This window comes from Pagrus pagrus (assembly GCF_965226575.1).
Source record: "Pagrus pagrus genome assembly, chromosome: 9".
NCBI lineage: Eukaryota > Metazoa > Chordata > Actinopteri > Spariformes > Sparidae > Pagrus > Pagrus pagrus.
In genome coordinates, this window is record NC_140193.1 from 6,535,251 (window position 1) to 6,560,100 (window position 24,850).

A 24,850-nucleotide genomic window follows, 5' to 3' on the forward strand; every position below is an offset into this window, starting at 1 on the left:
AAACCAAGCAATCTAAAATATATGATTATAAAACATCTGTAAAAGATACAGTGCTGTATTTTTCTATAAAGGCCAGTACTTGATTATTGTGATCAGTGAGTCTGGGGTCTGTGTTAGCACTAGCATCAGGGGGTGAAGGGCAGATTATTACTGTGCAGCTAACTGCACCGAAAAAAGGGGAGTGTGAAATGCGATTGGCTCCTGTGTGTACAGATGAGAAACCCCTCTCATTTGTTCTGGGATTACTTTATTGGATCCGGTGAGGGAGTCAGGAGCTGCACATGACATTAACACTAACTGAAACAAGAGGGTTTGGCTGACTGTGCAGGCAGCAGAGCCACAGTCACACCACGACTGATACTGATCATGATATTTGTACACGACTATACGCTATATGACAGTCTACAAGTTGTAAATGTTTTTTTTTCAAGTACTTTCACTCTCATTATCCTCTATCACACATACGTATCATTCACTCACTGCAAGATGTGCAACACTGTCACATTCATCAAACAATATGGCTTCAGTGTCTGTTATAAGAAGATGGCTCTCTTGTTTGTTCGTCTCCAAGTTGCATCTTGCAGATTATACAAGTCATGGTATAACTTTATCTTGATTACTCCTCATTAACCGGGTCAAAGGCTGAAGCAACAAACAGAACGGGACTTGCTTCAGGCAGTGCAGGCAGTGTTGCATATCTAAAAGTCAGAAATGCTTTTCAGTGAAGTTTAATAACTTTGTTTTTAGGAGTATCATTGCTTCTATATTCCTTATTTAAAACTATTATTTTATGGAAGTGCCCACAACTGTCAAACAGGACGGAGGAGGAGAGGTCCCAGCTGCATAAATTCAAAGACCAAGCTTATGAAAATACACAAAAAAAGCCGTATCTATAAGAGCAACAAACCTGTAATCGTGTCTACTTCTTAAATGTAATGTTTTTAAATGTAAACTTTGTTGTTTTAAATGCAGACGTTGTTTTAATTTTTCTTATTTTCATTAAAGCCCTTCTCGGGACGGAGGTTGCAAATAAGCATCTGCTGTGAACACATCGGACAGATGTTTCAGTTCGTCAAATAAATAAAGAAAGAAAGAAGAATATGGTAAAAAGGTTTAAGACAGACAGGTCTACAACTTAAACAAGTGTCTCTGCAGTATGTGTGTGCATATGAATACAGATTCATCATTGTTTATGTTTTGGTGTCTATTGTTTTATTTGTTTGCAAGTCATATGTTTGGTTTTGATGCACCGTTATTGCTTCCGGCGTGACGGAGATATTGCTGTATTTTATTATTCTATTTACCGAACGTTATGTAAGAAAACATTTGTTTGTTATAAGGTGATTTCAACATGGACCCCAGGAGGAGCCGTCACTGCCAAGGTAACAGCTCATCCAAGCAACAACAATAAACAACAATAACCCTGTCGAGAGCGAGGGAAAACAAATTTGAGAGAGGAGGAAAAATACATCTCATCCACTTCTTCAGTGAAATGAAGCAGAAGGAATTTTAGCGTAACATAATGCAGAGTAAATATAATGAATAGAGGAGTTAGAGGATTGATCGTCTACAATAGGAACAGTCTCTGATTTAGTTACAGTGTCATTTAAGGCCACCCCTCTGTATCCTCCAGCAAAAACACAAATCCATTGAAAATATACGACGCACTGCAAAATATCCCTCGGAAAAACACGAGTGTACACGCACATCTAAACCAGAGAGTGAGCGAATGTGAAACAAAAAGACGGGTCGCACAGTATCCACTTATTTGATGCACCAAAGTACTGACGCTGGATGTCTGATGAAGAGCAGTGCTGCATGAAACGTCACTACTTTGGTGGATTAAACAAGTGGATATCGGGGCCCTGCAGTGCAGGTGCTGTCGTCTTCTTTCATGCGCTACGTATTCCTGCCGTATAACACGCTATACCGATAGACAGTCGGTGACGTTAATGCTCAAAGACGCGCAGTGCTCCGACAAAGGCAGCGAGGAAGAAGGCTGCCCACAAGCACCTTTAATGTCGGAAGAAAAAAACCTCCACCTGGACTCCATACGAAAACCTGCCCTCCTCTGTCTCACCTCCTTTTAAATCGGCAGAACTTCGGTGACCTTGGGACGCAAGGGACGCCAAATGTGCAGTGTTTCATGAAAAGGCTTAGCTTGAAGGATCAGGCCGAAGTCAGAAGGGGTTCACGGGAGATCAATACGAACCGTTAGTATCTGTACAAGGGCAAAGGTTCGAGGAGAGAAAGACTGGAGTTAGATAAAAAAGAACAAAATGGCGAGGGAGATAGGCACAAGCTTAGTTCTCTGCCTGCTCGTCTGCCAAATGAAGGGTCACAAAAGAGGAGATACCGCACGATTGTATTTTATGCGAGGCACTAGAAGACCGAGCGAGAGAGCCAAGAGAAAAAAAAAAAAATGGTTTCCTCCACTGACAATAGATGATTGAAGTGATTTTTTTGCAGTTTTGGAGCGACTGATTAGAAGAGGATAGAAGCAGAGAGGAGCCTTCCAGGGGAGCTGTTATTAACATTACGGTGGTGCTTTCAGAGAGGCTGTACTGCATCACACACAGACTGCACACGCACACATGAACACACTTTGCTACTTTAAGTAAGGCTTGAAAGTTACGCTTCAGCAGACGATACGGCTGCGGTGATGTTGACAGACACTCTGCGTGTCGGGGCGGCTTTGCGTATCAAACAACTTGTGCAGAAATCCCTCGTAAAAATGATTCTCACATTCTAATGGGCTATCTTTACTGTGAACACTTGTAATTGATTTTTCCGTGATACACTAGTCTGAGACACAGACCGGTCTGGCAGTCCCACAAACACAATCCAGTACACTCGCAAACACAACCCCTATATGCAACACTTCCAACAGCAACACAAGGCAGAATATTCAGTCACATTTCTTACGATGTTGAGGCATGCACGCCCTTTTCCACAAAAATCTTTCAGTATCTGCAGCTTTAAAGGCCGCAGTCGCCGTCAGGGGAGATGCAGAGCGAGTTTGTGCACCTTTGAAATTATGTTCCATCAAAGCAAAACTTGATAGGAACATTTTCTACTCAGTGGGAAACAGGGGTTTTTAATAAAGTGACCGCAGGGGGTCGGTGGATCCTGGGATTCAGCCAGAATCTTTAATATCTTACTGACCAAATAGCTTTGTAGATACAACACAGATCCCGAATAGAGTCTGAGAGGTGGTGGACCTTCAAGCCGACACTGTGGCTCAATCCCCTTCTCCAATGTTTGCCCATACTATTTCCAAGTGTCCCTTTGTCCCTCAGAACAGAGTTACAAGGGATCGGTTGAACTGTCCGCCTATGAAATGTGTCAACCCTTCAAAACCCGACATAAACGGATGCAACCAGACATTTCCAATATGCCGTCTTGTGATTTCTCTTGTGTGACTGTGGCGATCCTGGTATTATCACAGTGTCATTTGTCATTTATCTGATGGGAGATCAGAATGCATGGATGCTTGCCATTTGTTCGCAACTTCACGCTATCAATCGCGTCATCAAATGGTAAATGAACTGTACTTACATAGTGTTTTTCTGGTCTTAGTGACCACTCAAAGTGCTTTACAACACAAGTCACCATCCACCCCTTCACAGACACATCCATACACTGGTGGCAGAGGCTACCACGCAAGGCGCCACCTACTCATCGAGAGCAATAACCATTGATGCACCAATAGAAGAGCCACCGGGAGCATTTTGGGGATCAGTACCTTGTCCAAGGACAGAATCCAACTACCAACCTTCCTAATTGGTGGACGACTGCCTTATTACCTGGCCACTAGTGGCGCTTTATAAGCTTTATAATATCTTTCAACAAGAATGAAGACACAGTACCCCTTGGCATGAATGCACAAGATGGAGGGGTAGGGCTAAGTGGTAGGGGCGAGGGGTGTATTGGGATTGGGAAATCCACTCTAATTTGCCATTAGAGAACACTTCTGTCAGTTTACAGCCCCAACCAGCCCTGTATCCCAAGGAAGTGTGTGCATGTTGGATGACTGCATGTCATGATTTATGTCCAATGCCAATGAGCAGTGCAAATGCAGGAAGGGGGAATCTGTCATTTATGAAGAAAAGGGAAGTATGGTGGGGGTGAATGAGCATCACAGGTGCAGAATCATCTAACAATGACGACCTAAAATGTCCTTGAGAAAGACCTTGAATCCTGCACTGTAGCTCATCTTTACCTCTGACCTCCCTGGAGAACAGCAAGCACAAAGAAAATCTCCCTCCAGATCAATAATGTATTACATTATCACTTAAAGTACTTTAAATTCAGATTGAATTTGCAACTAATTGGCAGCGGCGAGACATGGATTTTTTTTTTTTTTTAACACACAGAAAATTAGCGGCGTATTGATGAGTCCTCCTGTGCTGAATGTGAGACTACACTGACACGACTACACTGCTTCTCACTTAGCTCCTGGTCTACAGTTAACCCAGAGTGTGCATCTTAAATCATCAGCCGAAAACATATGGCTCCTGTCGTCTGTCAGCGCTCGGGGATCTCACAGTGACACGATAGTGATTAAACATGCCATCAACATTTTAACAACGTGTCAGTGAAAACCTTCTCCCACCTTCCTCGTTTAATGACTTCCTGGAAGTTGTCCTGTTCGCTTTGTAAACTGAGTCAGAGAATGCCATGTTAGCACTTTGCTTAGCTTAACTCTCTCCTTTGGGGGAAATAGCCCGCTTGGTTTGTTTCACTTGGCTAAGCTAATGCTTTAACTGCTCCTCACTGTGCTGGGCTAGCACTTGGTGTGATGGGAAAGCGGTACCTTTCTGTGCTAATCAGCTTTTACTGGCTTCGTCCCTCTGAGAGCTCTTCCTGTAATCGACTTTCGAACTTCGAAACAATCAGAAGTTCCTTATCTGTCGGTGACATGAAGGTAATAAAGACGGGAATGGACTGAGACTGGAGTAAAGAGAGTGTATACTTGCTTCTTCACCTGAAGGAAACTGTACTGAAAAAGTCAATAATGGGCTAAAAACACTCCAATGTGTAAGATGTCACAAATCGAAAACCTCTGTGATACCATATTGTGCATTATGTGTGCACTTTTCTGCGGGCAGCCGTTGCAGGATGCTTTTCCTCGGGGGACCACAAACACATCATTATGGTATGAAATCATGTTTGTATATGCCTCAGTGCCGTCACTTAGCATGAAACTGGCACCTCAGCAGGCCTCCTGTTTACTGTTTGGAATGACAGCAGACACAAACGTCTGGCCTCTTGGCCTCCGCAGCATCCAGGAGGGTTAATGCGAGTACACGAAACTGTGCCGTCAGGCGGATTCTTTGGTTTTGGTAAACATCGAGAAGGATCCTGCAGGTCTGTCATGTACGGCAAACAAAAAAAGGGAATATATAGTGCTGAATATAGATACCTTGCTTTCCATCTTATCAACTACTACTGCAGTGAAGTCTCTTAAACCCTTTTTGATTCCAGTTGAGTCGTCAGCAGCTGACAAAGACAGCTGTAACATGCCTCTAAGAGCATGTTACACGTTTCTGTCCATTTTTTTCACAAAATAGCAAACAGATGGAGTTGGCAACTAAGCTGTAGATTATCAGGGGTTGGTAGAGACTAAAGAGGGGTAAAAGGAAAGTAAATATTTGAGTTAGGGCTTAAAAGTAGTACTTAAAGGCAGGGAAGGCGATTCTGGATCCTGGTCGTCAATTACAAGCGCTTTGTGTCGTATTTGGCCTGAAGTTCTGACCCAAAGGTTGGTATTTGACGACCTTTAACAATCAACTATATTTACCCAGAATTGCCTTCCCTACCTTTAAAGGATAAGTTCACAAAAATGAAAATGCAATCATGATCTACTCATCCGCATGCTGATGGACAGTCGGGTGTCAAGTTTCGTAGTCCACAGATCATTCCTGACCTATGGCCACCAAATTCTAATCAGTTCATTTGTGAATCGTAGTGGAAATTTGTATCAAATTTGAAGGAATCTCCTCGATGCGTTCTTGAGTTATGCCATCACTGTCGCTGGCGTGGCGGCACAACAAGTCCCCATCTGCTTCAGTTGTTTAGGAGAATGATGCAACGCTGTTTTGCTGCGAAGCTCCAGAAATGTTTTGTGAACTAAGACGGCATGAGGGTGAGTGGATATGACTGAATTGTAATTACTGGGTGAATTTATCCTTTAATATCCTTTAAAAAATGAGGAAATTTTTTTAAAAAACATGGCACCGATGTAAGCTCCATATGCTGATGAAGATTATGCGATACGACGAAAAGTTGCAGAGACTTTATGGTGCGATTGTTTTGTCGACACTCACATTGCAGGACTCCATTTTGTTGACACTGATCCACTAATGTGAGGAGTCACAGTTACAAGACAAACACTATATCTAGATTTTCTTTCGTCGCTCCCTTAGATCACTGTTTCATGATATTTTCTCACCCCGGCAAAGAAAACAAGTATTGGCAGCGTCGGGCTGACATATATCCATTACCCTGTGTACTGTTGCTGCTAATGGGATTCTGGAGGATGGAAATGGAGAGCAGGACGGTGGGGGGGGGAGGCTGAGAGAGAGAGACCGAGAGAGACAAGGAAGGTTTTGTGGCGGTGCATGTACAGCTTGGGTAAAGCAGTTCCTTGCTATTCCTCGTAATCGCAGGTGTTTGAGATAGTTTAATGTGTTGCCACCGCTGCACTCATTTTAAGTTAGCTTAGCTGAGGGTATCAACTAAACGGCTAAGTGGTGAGGAGAGCGGAGAGGAGGCACTTCAGAAGTAGCTGCCTGGCCTACTTTTCCACATGAAAGGTTTGTGTGTAACACTCGGTTATGTAAGAAAAAGCTCCCACACAGCAATCTCGTGTTTAACGTTTCAGATGAGAAGCGAGCGTTACATATCTTCACCATATCAAAGATTTCGTCACTTCACGTTTATTTAGAATGAGTTAATCGGTTTAATCAGTGAGTATGAGTACATTTCCTCTTAATATACAACATCTCTTCAACACAACACTCACCATCAGTTTATTATCGTGCTGCTGTGGTGGATTTTACAATGAATTTCAATTAAAAACGACATTAGAAAAGTTTTTTCTATTTTTTTTTTTACTTGTTAAATATTTATTTAATCCTTCATATTTTTTAATGAGTGCTCAGTGTTTGTTCCTCCTCCTGGCAGAGCTGTTCTAGCTGCCTTTGACCTTTTGGACACAACACCCAATAATGACCACGCTGCGACCGTTGATTACTGGGGACAAATTAAAAAAAAAAGCCCTGAACGAACTGGTAGAGAAACAAACTGAATACAGATGCTTTGACACAAGGAGTCACTGACCCCGTTTGATGACTTTTTTCTGAAAATGAATCATCCGCTTTGACCTTCGCAGTCACAAGACGTGAACCTACATTAACGCCTGTCGAAAGATCTCCGAGCGAGTTCACCAACATCAAAACATCAAATGTGGGAATGTGAGGTCACGACCCTGCATCTTCAAACACATGATGCATTTCCTTTTGTTTTGCCTAAAGCGTATTCTGTGTGCCAATTCCATACTACATGCAAACTGTAAGCAGGTCATCTCACTGGAAAAGTGCCAAAATAAAGAAAAGGTCACAGAAGTATCTATCTGTACAAAAAAATAGGGTTCTGATATCAATTATTAGAAATCAAGGAGACTGATATATATCATATAGTGTGATATGGTAGGTAGCAAAAAACTGGAGATAAACTGGAGTGGAGGTGGTTTATATGTTCTTTTCTCTGTGAGGTTTGCTCTTTCGGCTCCATATCTCAAGCTAGTTGGTCAATCGGATCAACGAGATAAAGGAGCAAACTAACTTATATACGTATATTTATATTTTTTTGTCTGTCTTCATTAGAAAAAATATAGGTTGAGCAGGTTATTACAGTCCATCCATACTGCTGAGAAGGAGGAAGTGAGTAGAAGTAGTATAAAGACAGAAAAGTAAAGGGTGGAGGCTGGTGAAGGCACAATAATCCAAACTGAAACTATCCCGTGTGAAACCAGAAGTTAAGATCTTTTACTGTATTAAAGTAATGCAGGCCATGTAGTGATTTTAACCTGGACCACAATGTTTCTCTAAACATAATCAGGTAGTCTTCTTCCGGTGCGTGCGTTTCTGGTGCGTCGCAGCGATCGTGTTGTTTTGGAAATGCGAATTATGTCGTTTTGGGAGATGCAGACGGTCGACCTTTTCAGTCGTTAAGGTGATGAGGATGTTGTTCAGTCTCTGGGAATTCATCATTTATTCGCGTGTGCCAAGAGAGGTCACTGTCTCAGACGACTGAGGGAACATTCTGTTCGACAAAGTTCAATTTTGTTTTTCCCTCTCTCATCACCAATTTTCCACTGTTCCCCGTCCTAATGCAAAAAAGTAAACAAACTACTCGAAGTCACAAAATTCCACAAATTTTAAGGGGGATGTTAAAATTTAGTGGTCAACACTGAAGCCACTGTGCTATACTGGAAAAAAAAAAATGAATCACACACCATTGAGAAGAACACTGACTGGACTGAAGAAGGGGAAATAAAGTTGTTTACTGTGGTCTCGCTCTGGAAAAATGCCAGAATAAAGTGTTTCTCTGAATGTAGCATGAGATGCTGAAAAGAGCGCTTCATGCAACGTCGCTGTCATGGTCTGTTTTTACTCGAGACACAAAAAACATTCTTGTTCGAACCCTGAAATAAGCTTGAAAAGCGCTGCTTGTTGCGTCGGAGAAAAGGGTCTTTGTGCCTTTGTCTTTCTAAAGATACACCAAACCATGCACACACAGACACACACACACACACACACACACGCTGCCGTACGCCATCACATGTCTTGAAAAGGACCTTGCACACAACACCACAAACAAACAATTTAGAGAAAGTCTGGACATGTGACTGGACAGCCCGGCCTACTGGCACACAGACACCTCTGCTGTTACTGCGGTGACATTTCCACCTCAATCTCCACACGTTCCCGCCGCTGAGCCGGAGCCATTCAAGGGCCCGTTAATGGACTTCTGCCGGCTGCCTATCACTGAGTCAGCGAGTGCCTCGGCTCAAGCTCCCGCAAACGCTGTCTTAGCCGAAGCAGTGATTCACATACGCCTCGGAAACAGGCATCATCGCCTCGCCAGCGGATTCACTCATTCACAACTAAGCACATTATTCAGAACATGACTCACTAATTGGTAGATTCGGCAAGAATTCCCTGGTGGGCGTCAGGGAATTTGAAGTATATGCTCATCCGTTTGGATTCATCATCATAGGATTACACACATTACATAGGCCAAACCTAATTACACATGTTCAAATGAAAATAGAGCCACGAGCAGCGATACAGAGTTCAAACCACAAGGAAGCAGCTCTGATGAACTGAAATGAAAGCAGCAAGCGGCAACGAGCAGGTTTCAGGCTTTGCAAGGCAGCACGTGGTCACTTCAGCTAGTTTACTTCTGTTTAAGTGTGTGAGACAGTGTGCAGCATGCAGCTATGTGCTCCCTTTTTTATGTGAATGGAAGCTGGCGTTGTTGTTCAGGATACAGCAATGGATGACGCTCACGTTACATGTTTATGAGCTGACTTTCTTATCGGGGACGGTGGTGGAGTTATGCGAGGAAGTTGGGTGGGCCGGTGACTGCAGTTTGAACATTTGTAAGTGTGAAACCACTGGATGTTTCGACAAAGGACCACAGTATTTCAACATTTGTAAGCTTTGCCTCGGGGCAAAAGCCATGTCTGTGGTGAAAATTTTATGATGGGAAGTTGGGACATCTCCGTGTTGGAGCAGCTAGGCTTGCTGTGGCAGTCGGTGTAACCGATGTTACAGAATGGTGGGGTTTACACCGATTATACGACATTGGTTGGGTTTGCCAATCTTTTGCAAAGCCCCGCCCTTGGTGACACTTTTGATTGATGGCTGCCATGTTTTTTGGACAGATTTTGCCCATTTATTACAGAATTGTGTATCTCAGCCTTGGAAGGCTTCATAACAAATTTGGTGTTGACAGAGTCGAAAATCCAACAAATGCTGTTCACATTTTTGCAAATACACAAAATCCATCTTGGCGGACTTTTTATGGTCCAAGAGACATTTTTGTTGAGCACATTGATTGGGATATATGTAATACATTTTAACTCAATCAGTCTGTTGATTCTAGCGGTCGATGGCAGTCATATATCTTGGAAGGCATCTGCACGTAATGTCCAATTAATGAGCCAAGTTTCTAACTTGTTCCAATTTGAGCTCTGGCAGAAGACGAGCAATAATAATAAAGCGGCACAAGCTCAATGTGCTTCTTCCCCTCCAGGGTTTGAGCTCTAATAAAAATTAGAGAGGGGGGGAAAAAATCCCCACCTGCTTTTGTATGTGTAACAAAATTTAATGAGCTGCTAACACAATGAAAAGTTGCATATGAAAATGTTATATGTGTCATTAGATTAAGGCTAATTGATTCAGTCACTGTGGTCATTTTCAAATAGAACGCTCTGGATTCACTTCACGGCAGCGTACGTATACGACAAGAACTGGGTGTCGAAAGGATAAAAAAAGTGTTGTACGCCGCTAAAAACGGTGTCTTCATTAAAACAGACAGCTTCTGCTCAATCATCAGGATGAAAATTAAGCACAAGTTTTATTTCTATGACTGCCTATAGAGTAAATTAACCGCTGGCCAACCTTTTTATGGCCGAGCTTATTTAAGTTTACGGCAGTCCGAGCGGCACTGCTCGTCTCCGCAGCACAGCTAATGAAGTGGCTGACCTTTTCCGACTGGAGACGCCTACTCAACAGCTTAAACACCAAACTATATCAGCAAACAGGAATCCCAATTATGTCAGATAATTACACCCAGTGATTTTTTTTTTCTTTCCAGCCATTGCAAGGATAAAAAAAACAACGAAACAATGAAAAGAGTAGCCTAGGGAAGAATATTCTCAGGAAAAAAGTTGTTACTAAAGAAATGGGTATTCCCTACATATAAATGATAGTCGACAACAAACCATGCAGTTATATGAATATAAAAGAATCCCAGGAAAGTACAAGACGGAGCCTAATTATTCATTGATGTGAAGCAGATGGGCTTGTGGCTCTGTTGATAGTATTATCTTGCTTGTACCACGGCTACTCGCCGGCAATTCAAATATAGTTTATTCATATTTTGAGAAAGAGTGTCCAGATTTAATCAAGACTGACCACAGTCAGCAAAAAAAATAGATACTCCTATTACAAACACACTAATGGCGCACTCACACTAGGACTGTGAGTGCAGGCCAGTTCACTTTACATTTGTCTACCTTCTAAAAAGGAGTATATTTCCATGCAATCAGCATCATCATGGAGAGCAGCAATTGCAGTGGAGAGGATTGTGTGCAGTGGATATATCTTTAAAAGATAGCAAAATACAGAGATTACTGAGTCTAAGTAGCTCCATGTTTCCTCCCTCCTCTATCAACAATCTCAGCATCAGAAATAAATACGTAGGAGGAAACGCAGACAACCAATCTGTTACTAATCCTGCGGTATATGCTTGTAGACATATACATTTTCAAAGAAGATGCATGTTCACACCCTGACAGAGAAGCATCTGGTTTGGGGATGTTTTCCCACCGAACCGAACAGATAACCAATAAACTGAAACGCACATCACAATGGGAAAGTTAAAAAGGTGTGTCGTAAACAATATACAGGGACGTCATAAACAATTCCACTGGCAGTCATTCAACAACATATCATCAAATACATAGAAAAGATAGCTCACAGCAGCTTACTGTCAAAAGTTGATTTACCAACACAGCCACTACCGACCTGTACCAAACATATTACACTTTAGTACCAACTTAAATAACTTTTGACGTCATAATTCATAGGAAAGTGTAGCGAGATGCTTACCGGTGGTGCTGTTCTTTTACATTTACATTAGCTTTTTACTTCAGACGATTATATTCAGGCTTCAAAACACAAAGTGGTGTTCATCTGAGAGGATTATGCTGCTGAACAAAAACACGTATCATAAACCAAAGAGCTTATTTTCTTTTTGTCTTTTGCCTGGGCGACGCTAACGTCCGGGGGTTAGGAGGCGACAACGAGTCATCTCTGCGGCACCCTACTGCCATCCCGAGACCCCCTGCTGCTAGCGTGGCTAAGAAATGTATCTTGTAACTGTAAGACTGACTCTTATTCAGTGAGAGGGTTTTGGTAATACAGATGTCACTGAGAGAAATTACATTTCATGCATTGTTGGTGAATTCAGAGCTGGTAGCATATCATTTGTAAGTGTGCTCTTTCATGTATTGTAGAAATTAGTCATACAGTATTTATTTGAAAAAAAAAAAAAAAAAGTGGCTTCAGTGGATCCCTTACAGAATGAATTCAAGTGCTCTTTGAAGAAGATGAAAGAAAACAATATGTCAACACAATTCAGCTGATGCGTGATTCAGTCATTCCATTTTCTGCTTTGCTGAGCGTGCCTCTCGGCGCCGCGTTACAGTAACTACCTATGACAATTTGGCGCGTATTTATATTTCATGCCTTTTGACATTTATTTAAACATTACATAACAAAAGGTCACAGCTGTCAAGCTTCTTTTGACTTCCTCTTTAACACTCGCACATTTTTGAATAAGCTGTATAATGAACTTGTTCAAACTCTCTCCATGGCTCCACAGGCCTCTTGGCCAAACGCGATCTTCTGTTCCTTGGGAGGACATCGTCTGGCATGACGAAACCTTCGTCTGCTCAAAGAGAATACTTGTCACTGTCATTGTGCTCACGCTTGTTACACTAAACTTGAGAAAATTACGTCAGTCCGTCACCTCTAGCGATTTTTTCATCATGCCTTTTTCTTGTAATTCCTTTGAAGTGATGCATCGCTCTGTAATTACTGAATCCCGTCCACTGGAAGCATTTGCATATATTGATAATTATAATATTTAAGCCATGAAAATTTGTACAATGCTCAAATTGGATTACATTTCTGGCATCCTAGCTGTACATTTGCTTTTCATCGTCCTGTTTACCAACATATAAATGTGCTGGAAATATTCAGCCGTGTTACCTATTTACTTGAGTGTTTTCTCTTTGCGTTAATGTCCAGTGTGTGCTTCAGGGCCGCGCTGGTGTCGGTGCTTCTCTTTGTGCGTGTGTTCGAGTGTATTTTGCTTGTGTATACACCTGCGTAGGCGCCGTAGTGTTAATGTACATACCAGCAGGACAGGCGCCTTCTGACATAATAAGCACTTCAGATTGCTGCTTGCAGGCATCCCTGCGCAGGAAGCACTCGTTCTGGTAGTTCTGATTGTTGGAGCCGCACACTGGGGCATAGTCGTTGTTGCACTGCGGAGAGGGGAAAACAGGAGAAGACAGGTGAGCGTTAAAAGCTGAGGCAGGCATATAAATGGCATCTGAAAAGCACATGTATGTTGTGTCCTCAAATGAGCTTCAACACTAAGATTTTCAGGACAGACACCAGCTGCAGGAGACGAGGCTGAGAGGCCAGCGACCGGAGCTCGAGACTGTGTTTCAATATTTGTAAAGGTGACACCACTGGATATTTTTTAACAGCGCCAATGAACATCTCCAGCTTTGTTTGTGGCGACCACAACAGGTATTTTAAGCCAAAAAATCCTGTTTTTCCTCACTCTAACCAAGAGGCTTGTGTACCTGATCCAAACCAGACAACCAAACCATCAGAACGGCCATTTTACAAACTTTAACATATCTGTGGTTTCCAGAAATGTATGTTGCCCAACATGTATCCTGGCAATTGGGTTGAGAGGACTTATTTTGTCACTGTGGAGTGGACATTTCAAATGGAAAAAGAGAGATATTCTCAACTGCAAACATAATCCACCCATTAATATTGAAATAATACATTTGAAAAAGGAAAATCAAAATTAACACGCAGCTACTTGAATCACACCATGCACTTGTTTCAGCCTTTAATAGAGCCCTGTATGTAAATGATATAAAAATCTCATCTCATTTGCATTCATAACACTTTCCTGTCTTTACTTGGAGACATCCATTTGACAGATGTTGCTGTATGGCACATGGAAATGCACAGAGAGAAAACTGTTGATTAAAATACCTTCATGACAGACACCATCAGGGGTCCTGTCATGGCATATTTAGCACTTCAGGGGGTTTTAAAACTGTGTACAGTAAACAAAAAAGACCTCAACTGAACATTGCTGGTTGCACCTTTTAAATGTAAAGCATTGAGCTGTTTGGATTAGATAATAACTAAGGAAAATGACCTGTTATTTACAAGTCAAAAACAAATATCAGCTGCTTTAAACTTTATCTTATTAAAACAGTCCTTTGAGAGATCCATGCGTTAATTTGGAGATTTACAAACGTGCGATCTGGTGCAGAGGCAGAATATAAGGGTGTACATCTGTTTGTCACTGGATATCCACATTTAGTTACACAGAGCAGCTGGACACGTGTCTCGCCAGCCTTGTGCTTGACTACAGAATCATCACATTCTGAAAAGGCCCTAGAAATATTGGATGGGGTCCTACAAGAACACAAAAAAACGAATGTAAGTCCATGCACCAATCAGGATTACGCAACATTCGAATCAGAAGCTGATGACACCCGCGCCATCACGAAGAGTCTTAAACTCAACCTCCAGATGTTTTCTTTCTGCTTGTTGTCGCATTTTTAGTCGTGTACTTGCATTCTTTCGATTTCTCTACACTTTGTTTCAAATCATTCATCTTCACGCCACATATAACTTTAGAAAAATGGCCACCATCTTGAGCTGCTCACCTCTGCTGCTCCACTGGAGCATTTGCAGGTTAAGTGACTTGCTCAAGGGCACTGAGCGAAATAGCTCCTAAGCTATGGGAGAACATTACTCATTCATTTCCCCACACGGTTTGTTGGCTTCGGAGCAACTCGAGATTTTTCAGATGACTGATGACACCAGAGCGCCGAGTCTTAGTTTTCATTTTTTAGGCTGTGGAGGAGAGATACTCATTTGATTTGATATTGATTCGCCCGTGCTACACCGCAGGAATAACAAACGTGATTATTCAATTGAGAAATATTCCTCCCCGTTCCCTGGGAAGAAGGAACGGCCATCAGAGGGTCCGGAGAAATTGTCCATCCGTAGTCACAGCCCATAACCTGATTAAACTTTAAAGTGCTGAAGAATGGGCATCGTGTGAAAATGCTGTTTCTGCTGGGCGTGACATCACAAGGACAAGGGGCGCGTTTGAGAGTCCCCACAGGAACGAGGCTAAGGAGCTCATGGCTCTTTGTCTACACTTCTGTTCCCCTCTAAGTCTCTAATGGATTGACCTGGAATCTGATCTCTCCGGGCCTGTCTGTGCCCTCGAAGAAAATGACATGGCTCTCGCAAAAGGACATTTAAGGATGGAGAGACATTAACTCATACAGTAAGTAAGTTTGTGCATGTTTACAGGCACATGAACTCTAACTACCAAGTAGATACAGGCGGAAACATCCACAATAAACCAGCTAAACTTGGGAAAATGCATCTTTGTCATTCTAATTAAAGATTTCAAGATTCAATATTCGGATACTTCTGTATCGTTTGTCAGACGGCAGCAGGGTGAACAGACTGTGGCTGAGGTGGGTGTTGTCTTTTTGATTTTAGTGTAGTTTAGTTAACTTGGTTGGGTTTAGTTGTCTTTTAGTATATTATATACATTTTGGCCAGCCCGGTGTAGACCTGCCAATCCACCGTGTCATTATCGCATTTAACATCACCTGCCTGTGAAAACAACACCGTCTTATTGTGTCATCAGGTTAGCAATGACAGACTTTCAAAATAAAGGTCATAACTACTTTGCTATAGAATCAGGAAAAGATTGTGGTGGTTTAAAATAATTACTATTATTCATATTCAAGGTGCTGATACTGCACCTTGACACACACACGTACACTTTTCACACCTAGGCAATGCAAACCTAAGCTTGGATTTTAACCTGTTTGACAGTGGTTGACAAAGTGAATATATTCAACGTCACGTTAAGGCCTGTTGTGACACAGAGAAAGGCTTCGCCTCCTCTAAGCCACTTAAAGAGGACTTGTTTTAAAGGTCAGTTTAGCAGATCACACAATACAGGCAGCATGGGAACGTGAGGAGGACAGAACATAACACTGGTATTAAGGTTTATGGGCTTAGGTTTAGGTTAAGGTTTATTTTATTTATATTCAAATAATAAGGAAATGAAAAAACTGGGGAAAAAATTTAATTATGACTTTTGGGAACCCCACTGTGCTCATATTTATACTCTATATACAGTATAGTAGTTGTAGTTCACAGTCCAAATTGTCCAATCAAGTGAAAACTCTAGAATATAAATCCAAATAGTCTCCAAAACATACATATTAATCTCTAAAGTTGCGTGAGATGTGCCTATCACAGGCTGAACTCCACAAACTGTGAAAGAACACGCCGTCTCTTATGGCTGAGTCTTATCTTTAAAATCTTTTTTTTTTTTCTTTTTCACAAATAAACTAAATCAACTGGGAACATTTGCCTTCAGCGATCCAACGCTTGCATGTAAAGTTGCTTAAAGTTGTGTCAAAGAGAATTTGTTCTTGGCAGTTTCTCTTGAAACAGAAAGGCCCAAAAGTAAACGAACCAAAAACTGTGCGACATATGGTTTGGGAGATGGTGGCTGCTCCCGAACAGGGATCATATCACTACTTTGCACTTGTTCTGACAAGAGAAAGAGAAAAATATGGAAATGAGAGCGACTAAAGTGAGAGTTAGGCAGTATTAAAACACGTCAGCTTGCTGTAGGGGATTACAAATATTTAGCAACTTTTCTGTTGTCCAGCATGGACAGACGTCGCTAAGAAAAGGGCCTGAAAACAGCAGCGTTGAACGGACATCGCTTTCACTCATGAGCTGCATTTTCAAATTGAGCTGGCTTAGAGTGGATGTCATCTGAGACACACAGACAAACACAAGGTCTGATGGCCTCAAGGAGATGAACAAAAATAACCACGCCATCGATTCAAGAGCCCTGGAGCATCGTAACGATCAAGTGTGAACAGTGTTTTTGACCAGCTGAAGGGGGAGGGGGGGGGGATGGCAGAATATACACAAAAGAGAGCAAAAGGGAGGAGGAGGAAACTGCATACTGGCTCTTGATCAAAGGGACTGAGATGCAGGAAGGAAAGAGGCTGTAGAGAAGAGGAGAGGCAAACTTGATGAGTGAAATTGGTCTTAGGGGGGAGAAGAAGTCAGTGGAAATGGATGAGAGTGAGGCAGAAGCAGACTGAGGGGTAATCAAAGTAAAGTAAAAATACAGAAGTGAGATGCGGACGGCTAGCGAGAGAGCGACGAAGCCCTGGCTCAACAAACTTGGCACGAAAAAAAAGAGCCACAGCGCCTGAAGAAACCACAGCAACAAAAAAAAGAGAACATCATAAAATAAAATACAAAAAAAAAAGAAGAAATGGGGACACAGACAGAGACAGAGAGAGGGAGAGGAATAGAAAATCCCCTCAAAGGAGAGCGGGAGAGAATGAAAAAATGGCAACCCCACAAAGGCGCTTGGAATAGCTTTCTGCAGGGCCCGCGCTTTTTTTGCCATCCTCTATCCTTCCCCTCTGCCTCCCCCCACCACCACCCTCCTTCCCCCTTACTCTCACACATTCTCCCATCTGGCTCAGGCTGTTCTTAACCTGGGGACTCTCACTTTATGCCAGGCGTGATGCAACGGAAGGGAAAGCTGCCCGGCAGGACCCTGCGGGTGTCTTTTAAGAGTGCCTTCTATTTCAGAGAAAACTCCCCACCCCATCTCTTGATCTTCCCCAGCGTTTGGATCTCACCCCTGCAGGAAAGAGAGAGGAGTGATGAGAGGACGAGTGATTCAAAAAAAACAAAAAAAAAAAACCTCCGTCTCCCTGAGAGGAAGTGCAAGACGGAGGCTGCAGCTGTGTCTCACCTAGATACAGCCATAGGTGGAGGATCCTGCTTCGCATCAGCCTATTAAAGCTTGTTGAGCGTATCCCTCCAAAAGTCGAGTCGAGTCGATCGGAAGACATTTAGTTGTCATCTATTTTTATAATTGATTGATCCTTTAGCCAAGTCAAGTCAAATCAAGTCAAGATTCATTTATTTGTCCCCGCGGGAGATTTGTCTTGGACAAGAGGCTGCCACATAGAAATACATATAATACGTCGAGTCATTTCTCAAGCATAAATGTCAAACTTTTGCTGGTTCCAGCTTCCTAAATGGAAAGATTTGCTGCTTTTCTTTGTCTTTTATGATAGTACATGAAGAGTCTTTGGGTTCTGGACTGTCAGTTGGACAAAAGATGCGTGTAAAGACGTCACTGGTCTATTCAAAATGGTGACGAGCGCTCGTCGTTCGGGTCTTTTGATGTGGGGTTGTATGAGGCACTTATCCCTACTCAGTGCATTACCTGCAGTAGATGACCGTCAGCTCTCTCCCCGTGAGGAGAAACTTGGCACTTTATGTTGCCATCAAACAGCCTCTTTTCCTTTGGCACCACATTTCCTCAACTGAACAACGTCTGTATTCCTGCACACAAGCAGAATGCAGTGCCAAAGGAAAGGGCTGCTTGACGGCGACGTAAAGCCCCAAAAATGATCAAAACATAGCCACCACTTAAACTTATTTTAGATGGCTGAAATACATGTTGATGCCGGTCCAATTCAAAGCAGTACAAGGCTCTGCTTCCCTGTCGGTGCTACGTGCTGCTTTTCCACAGCTGACAGTCGTCTACTGCAGGTAATACACTGGATAAGTACCTCATACAACCCCGCATCAAAAGACCCCAACTATTACTTTAAGACTCAATCTGAATCTGCAAACTTACAAGAAACTAAAATTCAGGAGTGGAAATTATCTGGATTATAAAATGCGTTGGTATTCTGGCCTTGGCTGGGCAGTAAAGTTGTAAAGACAGGTCGCTCTCACGCTTTGAACTGTGGGCGGACATCAGGTTAATGTGACTTATGGTGGGAGGGACGCCGGAGGGAGGCAGAGATCAGCAGCGAGTGATAAAAACACGCTCCAGTATTTTGAAAGAGGAGGATCTCGGGGGCACGTATCGAACTTGCTGAGAAAAAAGGACGAGACGAGACACACGCGGAACTGGAGGGCTGCCGGTTTAAGACCTGAGCACTGCCCCTGAGCAAGGCGCCAAACCCCCTAGCCCCAGCTCCTCGCAGCCCCCTTGCTCTGACGCCTCTCAATTAATGCATGTGTATAGGTCCTGTATGGAAATAGATTAATAGTATGTCTTCTTCTTCTTCTTCCAACGACATGTTAGCTGGTTTCAACTGAACCCTGCAGCATGATGACAAAGCAGCCGATGAAAACTGATGATGTCATATGTTGAGATGCATTGAGAAGGGTTACCATGAGTAAAAGGTACAGTATCTGCCTCCGAAATGTAGTTTAAAGTAACAGAGACTGGAAATACGCATGTAAAGTACCTCAAATTTGTATTTAAATGCACAGAGGATGTAAGTAGTGTGGGATCATGGGAGTTGTTGTTTTCATTGTTAAACAACCACCAACGTGATGAAATTCTAGCTCATGTGACACGGTCGGGGTAAATGTTTTCAAGTTGTATTCTTGTAATGTTGAGTCACATCCGCTTCCTCACTCTCTGACTCTCTCCCTGAAGTCTTAGCGATAAGTGACCAAACAAAACCATTATGTTCAAGAAAAATGACAGATTTCTCTGGTTTGAACATTGTTGGAGACATTTGGGACGAACGAAATATCCAAGAAACTTCGTTTTAAGACGTTTTAACACAGAAATGTTACATTTCATATCTTTAATTGTACTTAGTCATGTTCCCTTAGTGGTTCTTCTGAGTGTTGAGACCAGGGTTATAATTGTTAAAACCAATACATATTAGTTATCTGAATCATTGATTAATACTCAGTCTTGGTATCGGACTGGTTAACATAAATAAGACAGCCAGACAAGACCGAAGTCTCTGCACCCCTTCACCTTTACTGGATCTTGAACCAGCCTTGTTGAAAAAAAACCTTAACTCTTTTCTCCCAAGTTCTTGTTTATCCATTAGGGAGAGGGTGAACTCAGGTTACAGACTTGTAATTCTTTACAAAGCACATGACCACATTAGACACAAAGGCATTCCTTGTTATAGCCATTGTCCGGGCGCTGCAGCTTTGATCCTCGGACGGCTTCGTAACTGGCAGCGTGTGATGTCGGCGCTCTGCACACACAAGCCTCGTCAGCTGCTGCACTTTACTGTAAGTCTGCCGGGTGACTGTCAGCTAAATGTAAATGAAAGAAGATAGAGGTGTCAAATAATATCGGAGATAGGCGTCTGAGAGATGGGGCCATTTGAGGGGAAGAATCGGGAGGAGGAAAAATGAAGTGAGTATGTTAATGAGGGGGGCTGAATGAGACAGAAGGTGAGAGAGTTTGATCCTCCACAGTTCTCAGCAGACAGGGTAGCGGGGGCCATTGGCCAGGACCATATGGCACGGCCTTATGTGCCCGCTGGCTCGGGCTCTGCAGAAGTCGCAGACATTGCCCCACACCTCCGCTGTGACAAAACCTGGACAGTCTCGACCGAGAACACAGCGACAGCGGAGGTGTCGATGGTCCTGTGTGTGTGCTTGCGCTCTCATGTGCGACTGGCTTAGTGACAGGAAATATGGGAGCGCATGAACCAGGTGAACCTGAGTGAAAGCTTTTCTGTCAGTGTTACATTTGCAGCATCTTGTGTGCATTTTTAGCCAGTTTCTGTTCTTCCTCACATCCCTTCACACCCATTCTGTTTCCTGTCACGGGTAAATTGAGTTTCCACAAGCCTCCTGCAGGGGCTGCTGTGGCTCTGCCTACCCTCAACTCTCTTCATCTGCGTTCCAAAAGCTAAGCTTTGGGAGTGCAGCCAGGACCTGTTGTCTCTCTACCTGCCTGGGATCGGTGCATCACACACATGCACAGAAACACACCGCACTCACACGGCAAACCGACGCATCCACCGTCGGAGCACTTTGTACAAAAAAAAAAAAAGGCATCTGCGCCGTACCAGGTCACAACACACAACCACCTTGCAAAACAAGCAGAACCATCATCATTCATTCTATGCCTCTATAGCTGCTCCCGTTGCTGACTTCACCGAGCGTCCGACATAACTGCCGGCTGACAGGGGTGGAACAAAGACAGGTGGTGGGAGGACGAGGAGGGGGAGTGCGGACTGAAAAAGCAGGTACGAAGGGTGGGATGCGAGGAAAAGAAGGGAGTGTAAGAGACAGAGAGAGGACAGCAGGGTGAAGGCATAAAGAAGGTAAGAAAGATGAGATTGGAAGGTGAAAAAGTGTAAGTGATGGAGGTGGGAGGATGATAGGACGGTACCGGCGGCAGAGAAGAGGAGAACAATGTGGAGGAGTGTCGAGGGACATGCACAACAGAGAGGAAACCAAACGAGTAGGAGACAAAGGAGAGGAGAGATGCAAAGTGAAGGCGAGTGCACGCATCAGCGCGTGACTATGTAGCGGAGGGAAGGAGCGTGCCAATATGAGGGGCAGAGCTCTGCGAAATGCAGCGAGAGCAAACATGACAGGATATCAGCATCAGTAAGCGAGAAAACAAATGACTCATCCGTCCGTCCAGTTGAGCTCCACTCCACCCAAACACCGACGTGTCCACATATGCAAAAAAACATCATCATTCCCAACGATTAGTCAGATATGTGTAGAAGTCACAGTGAGGTACGTGTGGACTGAAGTCATGCAGTCACTTTATAAAACTGCAAGATAAACACAGAATATAACTTTTGGACCTGTGCATATGAAACATTTTAGTCGTTTTAAGGCACAATTTGAACAAATAGATATCCCCACATAACCTCCACACATGATTTACATTATTCATGTTATAAATACGAACTAATTTTCATATATTTCAATAAATCTGAACATTGGATAAAGCCAGATTAATTTTGTTGATTTATTAGAGTCGGGAGGTGATTTTGGATCATTAACCGCTTCAGAAATTTAGAAAATAACTGTCATCATCATTTTTTTTTTTTTAGAATTGAAATGCTATTTAAATCAGGCTATGAAAGCTTAATGGCCATAAACATATAAAAGTTTAGTGTCGGTGCAGCTGAAGTGGAGATTTTTGGCTCAAAGTATGAAGAGGAAAAACTCAGCCTTTAAATTAATATGCTGTAAAACTACATACATTTTTAGACCAAATAATATTTCTCCATGAAACTCCAGTTTATCATTTACATTAAGACAATTAACAGACATTTCCAGACCAGAAATCTGAACTTAATAAAGACTTTTGGGCTCGTGTCCACGTAAGGTTTTTCTCAGCGGCAGCACCTTTTCTCAATCGTTCCCAATGAGGCGAGATCGTCTGCGGCCACCTTTTTCTAAGAGCGCTCTGCCTTTCTTTGTGCGGTCACTCCGAGCACTTTCAGTTGAAAAGCTCACTTTTCAGAAAAGTGCTGCGGTCGTCAACGTTGCTCTTTTTCAGGCAACCAATCATATGTTAGATCAGGCTGGAATTGTCACCCCGGTAACCAAGAAAATTGAGCTTTATATGACTCAGAATCTATCAAAACAGACAGAAAAGTCCGTTCGTGGGAGCAGATCTCCCGTAAGCTCTATCAACCTACGGGTTGTAAACGTGTTATTAGCTTTGCAGTCAGCCCTCTGCTACCACAGCCTTAGTTAATGTCAATCAAAACCAACGTGCACCATTTTGTTCTCTCACTGCACAAGTGCTTCAACCTGGCACTGCCAGCGCTGTGGACACGAGCCCCTAATGTGTACTTTGGGAGCTTTTTTTCCCCCTGTCTAACATCAGAAATGTTAATGGAATAGTAGCATAGTAGCCCAAAATCACAAAATTGACCAATGCATGAAAAAATAATGTTTTTGTTTTGTAATTTACAGGGACTTAGCATTTCCCCATGCATGAGCAAGCAGTGTATTTTGTTTGTCAGAAACCTCGAAGCAGACCTTGGCCTTGCATTTGTCTTTGTCTGGCCTTAAAGGTTGCATTATTTATATTGTGTATGATATGATTCATTTTCATGGAAAGTTCAGATGCAAACTGAAAACCATAACTTTAAGTCAAAGCCGATGACAAACAAAGTGAAAGCGAAAAACTCTGAACAGCTGATAAATTTACAGCTCCCTGACAGCAGCATTTTAATTTGAAGCAGTTTGATGACCAAGATAATCTTTGCTCATTCTGTTGGTCTTTATACTTTACTGCCTCGGATTAATCTTGACAACCGTGCGGCTTGCTCTAAAATCCCAAAGCAATATACTCGTATTGATAAACAGTAAACATGCAGAGTGTGGAGCCATTACATTTAAGTCCGTGGAGTTGCAACACATTGATCTGAAATGAACCAAAATATAACAGTTGTTATTGTGGCTGAATCAAACAGCAGAAGAGAGAGAGAGAGAGAGAGAGAGAGAGAGAGAGAGAGAGAGAGTCTAAATCAAAAGACTGACTGATAGTAAAGATAGATGAGTCTCAATCCCACGCTTTGGGCTGGCCATCGATCCAAGCCGTCTGTATTTGACCCGCCAATCAACTTTCTTACAAATTGCGTCTTTAATTGAGTAAAAATGTCATAACCTTGTTTATTTAGTGGAGTAAATTAAAATGAACACTATACTATATGATATAAAAACACAGTCATCGAGAGAATGTAAAAGGGGTTGGGGGGCACCAAGAAGGTCTACTGATTTTAGGGCCACCCCTGGGACCTCATTTGGACACTTGTCATTCTCAAAGGATGGGAACTAGAAACCAAGCCGTTTTGCAGCCTTTATCTGTTTACATTTATCAGAAATTATACAAACAGCTTCCACTAGGTTACTTCAAATACTGCAGAAACTTTAATAAACACGAGTCTGAGGCAAGATCTGAAGTTACAAAGCAGTTTCTTTTTCTCTTTGGCTTCTGTTTTTTATATTCAGATATGACCGAGTTACAACCAAGAATAAGAAGTGCGATTTTTGCCAAGTACTTCAAATGGCTAATAATTCATAGATACTCGATAACTTTCTTGTTTGCAGTCTATCTTTCAGTCCGGTATAAGATGGCAACAAAGCAGGGTTTTTGCAGCACAGGAGATCCAAATGCGCTTCCCCCTCAGCTGTGAGTCCCTGCTGACTGATGGTCCCGCCCCATGGGTCTGATGCCAGGTCACTGTGCTTTAAATACCATTACAGGGAGGCACCCAGTGGGACAACCTGACCGAAGTGCCTGAAATGCCTGATGCAATGTTTGGAATCTGCTCAATCTCGGCCTCTTATGGTAAAAAAACCCCTTATTTCAGATGAAGTAACATTGTGTGTCACGTGATTGTTTGAGCAACCTTCAATGTACAACCCCCCGATTATTGCAGTCATTGGACCGAGCTGACATTTGATCTCATGTGCACATGTGAACATACCGGACTGCCTCCACAAGACGGGCAGAAATACGTTAGTTGTCTCTAGCTGCAATGTATGCCTTTGTTGAGGTTGAAAAACTATTTTCTTCTCTGCCTATAAAGAAGCTCATTGAACATATTTACTCGTCTTTGAATGCAGCACCACTACAAACTAAGAGTTTTCATTTGTCTGTTTATTCAACAGGGACAATACAGACAAAGAGTGTACCATAGGAAGAAGTAATGCAAATGTAAGATGGCATACAGCTGCATATATATCGCCCCCAGTTACAAAACAGATGGAATGAACACTGCATCTGTTGGTACCTTACCAACATGGACATAGCACCCAAGCTGGTCTGGTTCAGGGCCATGCCATCCTGTCCAGTTGACATCCCACCTAATGTCTGGTTCCCTCTGTCT

The 24,850-nt window shown here is 42.7% G+C and overlaps 1 protein-coding gene across 1 annotated transcript in view; it reads right to left on the reverse strand.

Moving 5' to 3' along the window:
- Positions 1–24,850, reverse strand: part of tmeff2a (transmembrane protein with EGF-like and two follistatin-like domains 2a) — a 120,056-nt gene that overhangs the window by 59,226 nt on the left and 35,980 nt on the right. Inside the window, exon 3 of the mRNA XM_084361522.1 lies at positions 13,219–13,348. Coding sequence (XP_084217648.1) covers positions 13,219–13,348 — 130 coding nt within the window. The remainder of the gene's footprint in view (positions 1–13,218; positions 13,349–24,850) is intronic.